General features: G+C 26.8%; 1 protein-coding gene across 1 annotated transcript in view; it reads left to right on the top strand.

Annotated features, from left to right (window-relative positions):
• LOC109124717 (AIG2-like protein A) overlaps window positions 3,265-3,560 on the top strand; it is a 1,142-nt gene continuing 846 nt past the window's right edge. The window contains exon 1 of the mRNA XM_010437555.2: window positions 3,265-3,457. Coding sequence (XP_010435857.1) covers window positions 3,333-3,457 — 125 coding nt within the window. The 5' untranslated portion in view covers window positions 3,265-3,332. The remainder of the gene's footprint in view (window positions 3,458-3,560) is intronic.

Genomic DNA, 3,560 nt, shown 5'->3' with positions numbered 1-3,560 from the left:
ACATTAGTTCTCAAAGTTAGTAACTCACCAGATCGTGACATGTGTCAATTTAAAAAATTATTAACACATCAAATCATGACAAGTGTCAATTTTACACAAATTTTTAATTTTAAAAGAAAAAAATCTTACTAACTCACTAGATCGTGACACGTGTTAATTTCAAAAGTTACTAACTCACCAGATCATGACAAGTGTTAATTTTATACAAATTTCTAATTTTAAAAGCAAAAATATTTTTAAAAAATCAAGAAATAAAATAATTACTAATCCTAAAAACTTATTATAAAAAGAAGGGTTTTCAAAATTAGTCTTTAACAAGATCATGACATGTGTCAAGTATACTGATGAGATGTTGACATGTTTCAAAAAATTATTATTTTTTCAAAACAGCTAATTAAGATAATAACATTAAATCTACATAAAATTTACATGTTTATATCTAAAAAGAAATTTCCTAAATTAAAAAGGAAAATTAACAAACAAATATATCTTTCATTGTACGCTAATTATATTATACGTGTTTTTTTAATTAGATGTTGACATGTATAAACAAAAAAAAAATCATTAAACATGTATATTATTATTAATCAATAAATAGGGAATACCAAATCTAAAAAGAATAACATAAAAATGTCAAAAGAATTGTTATTTTTGAAATGTAATGAGACAGCTAATTAAGAAAATAACATTATATCTACATAAATTTACATGTTTAGAAAGCTTTGATCTTTGATTTTTTCCTGATATAATTTTGCTTATCTATTGTGGGTCTTTTATTCGTGCAGGTTCTTCAATGGAAGCTATCATATGCAATGAAATGGAATCAAAGTATATAAAGCCCGCTAAATTAATCGAGGATGGAGATACTGATGGATGTTCCAAAAGTGATTCTACAGTTAGTAGCATTATAAGTTTCGAAGATTAATCAATGGTTGATGTTTCTGGTCAAAATCTAGAGTTTTCTCTTCTGGATAATGTCAATGATTCCAGTACTGAAACAAAAGCTACTTGATCGAGTAATTGAGAAGCGATTTTGAAATTTGGGAAGTTAGAACTGTAAACCGTTTTAAAATTGGTTTCAAACTGGATTTATGGGATTTTTAACAGATTTGGTTCGTAAACCGTTTAAACCCAGGTATATAGAGAAATATATGAGAACTCTTGACTGGGTAGAAATAAGTTGAGAACTTACGATTCGAGAATATTTGAAACGAGATCATAGTTCTAAGTAATTTTGGTACAATGTGATACTTCTGAGGAGTAAACAGGTCATCGATCCTTTAACGTGATTATGACATATATCATGTTTTTGATTGTTTATAAAGTTTTTATTTTGAATTTTTTATAGTTTTCAAATTTTTAATTTTGTTAAGTTATATTAACTTTCTTTCAATTTCTCAATTAAAAACTTTTATTGGATTGGTCATAAAATCATTGTACTCAAGTAGATAATTTTCACCAATTGTTCATCTAAAATATCTTTGGAGTAAAAAAATTTATGGTTAAAATTTTTTTAGTAATTATAAGAACTATAATTATGCCAAAATGAAAGTAAAACAACATAAAATTTGTTTAATTTGTTTAAAAGACATTTTAGGTGGTGATAAAGAGCATATTTTAACAATAAAATAATTTTGGGTGTAAGAGCATATTTTTAATGGTAAAACATACAGTAAAATTGTACATGGTTATTAATTATATGTTGTTTTGATGAATTATTTGCATGTAAAATATTTTGTAATAAGTTGTGAAATGTTCTTGAAATTTGACAACAATAATATTTGTAATGATGAGTATTTGGCAAAAGTTTTGGTGGGATATAAATTAACTTTAGATTATTGTAATAATTGTTATAATATATTTAAAATATAAAAATATAAATAAGTGTATGAAGGTAAATACAAATATGATTTTTTTTTCTAACTAAAATTATTAAAATACTTACTTCAAGAAATATTTTTTTGTTTCTATTTTTAAAAAATTGTTTAAGGTTTAGGATTTATTTTATTCATCAATTTTAAAACCCACACATCGTGCGGCCCCTTATCTAGTATTGTATATACATAACATATGTTAAAACAAACATGTTAGCAATAATGCCCGTCTCCTCATTTTAATTTGTTTCATAAACACTAATTTTTTTTAATCAAGATAATATTTTTTTCTCTGTAAGATTAAAAGATACCGTTTTCATGTTATCAATCATAAGAAAATATAATTGTTGTCTTACTCTTGCTAAGTTTGAAGTAATTATGTATGATTCTCATCTTACTTTTGCGACATTCAACTAATTTATTTAGTAAGAGAAGTTCAACCTTAAAAGTATTACAAAGATAAATTTATTTTGTAACCCATCAGTTTTTATATTTGAATATCTGACGATATATGCAGGATCTTATTATATAAAGTTGGGTTTTGAAAGTTAGTCATTAACAAGATTTTGACATGTGTCAAGTTATCAATCTGAGATTAAAAGATTTTTTTTGTGAAGTTAGAAAATTATTTTTACTTTCATTGGTTGTCGGAACAAGCCATTTTGAGATAGCAAAAAGATGTGAACATATTTTCTCCACATAGGAGAAGGGCAGAGCCGAGGTTCTCCCTATGTTAGAGAATGTTGGAGACAAAGTTATCTCCGCAAGGGAGAAAAGTGGAGGAGATTGGACGCAATGTTATATCTCCAAGGGAGAAAGACGGAGTCAATGTTCTCTCCATGGTAGAGGAAGTTGGACGCAAGGTTCTCTCCATAAGGGATGAAGGCGGAGCCGATGTTTTCTCCATGGCGGTCATACATTATTGTGATGAGACATCATTGATTAGTATATTATCTAATATATTTTTTATTCAAAATGATTTTTGAGCCAACAATTTTAGTAATTAAAAACTATGCAAAAGTGAAAGTAATATACTTGGTTTAATGTGTTTATATAGACAATTTCTAGATGATAATAAAGAATATTTTTATAACATACAAAAGTACATTTAAGTATAAAAATATACTTTTAATAGTAACATATGTAAAAGATTTGTAAATGAATATAAATTAGTGTATTATAACAAAAATAAAATTTATATATAACATACAACAAATTTTAAAAAATTTAATTTTATTTATAAAACTTTAAACCAGCACATGAGCCCGATCCTCGTCTAGTAATTATGTAAACAACAAATATAATCATAATTGTGGTAAGAGAATCATTTCACGTGTTTCACCAGTTACGTGTTTTTTTTTTTCTTTTTCGTTATAAAGTCATCATCAAAAGCTCTATCTAACATTTGCCCAACCAACAAAAAAAAAAAAAAACAGAGAAGAAGATCCACACAAAAACATGAGTAGCTCTAGTTCTCCTCAGCTTCACAATGTTTTCGTCTACGGTAGTTTTCAAGAGCCTGATGTTAACCACGTCATGCTTAACCGTACTCCTGAGATCGTCTCTGCAATACTCCCTGGCTTGTAAGTTGTACCTACCTACCTACCTACCTCTCTCTCTGTCTCTATCTCTCTGTATCGATCTAAGATCTAATGGTCATGTTGGGGGTGTTTTTTTTTTTTTTTT

This window comes from Camelina sativa, chromosome 10, assembly GCF_000633955.1.
Source record: "Camelina sativa cultivar DH55 chromosome 10, Cs, whole genome shotgun sequence".
Lineage (NCBI taxonomy): Eukaryota > Viridiplantae > Streptophyta > Magnoliopsida > Brassicales > Brassicaceae > Camelina > Camelina sativa.
Note: the sequence above shows the minus strand (reverse complement) of the source record. Positions and strands in the feature narration are given on the sequence as shown.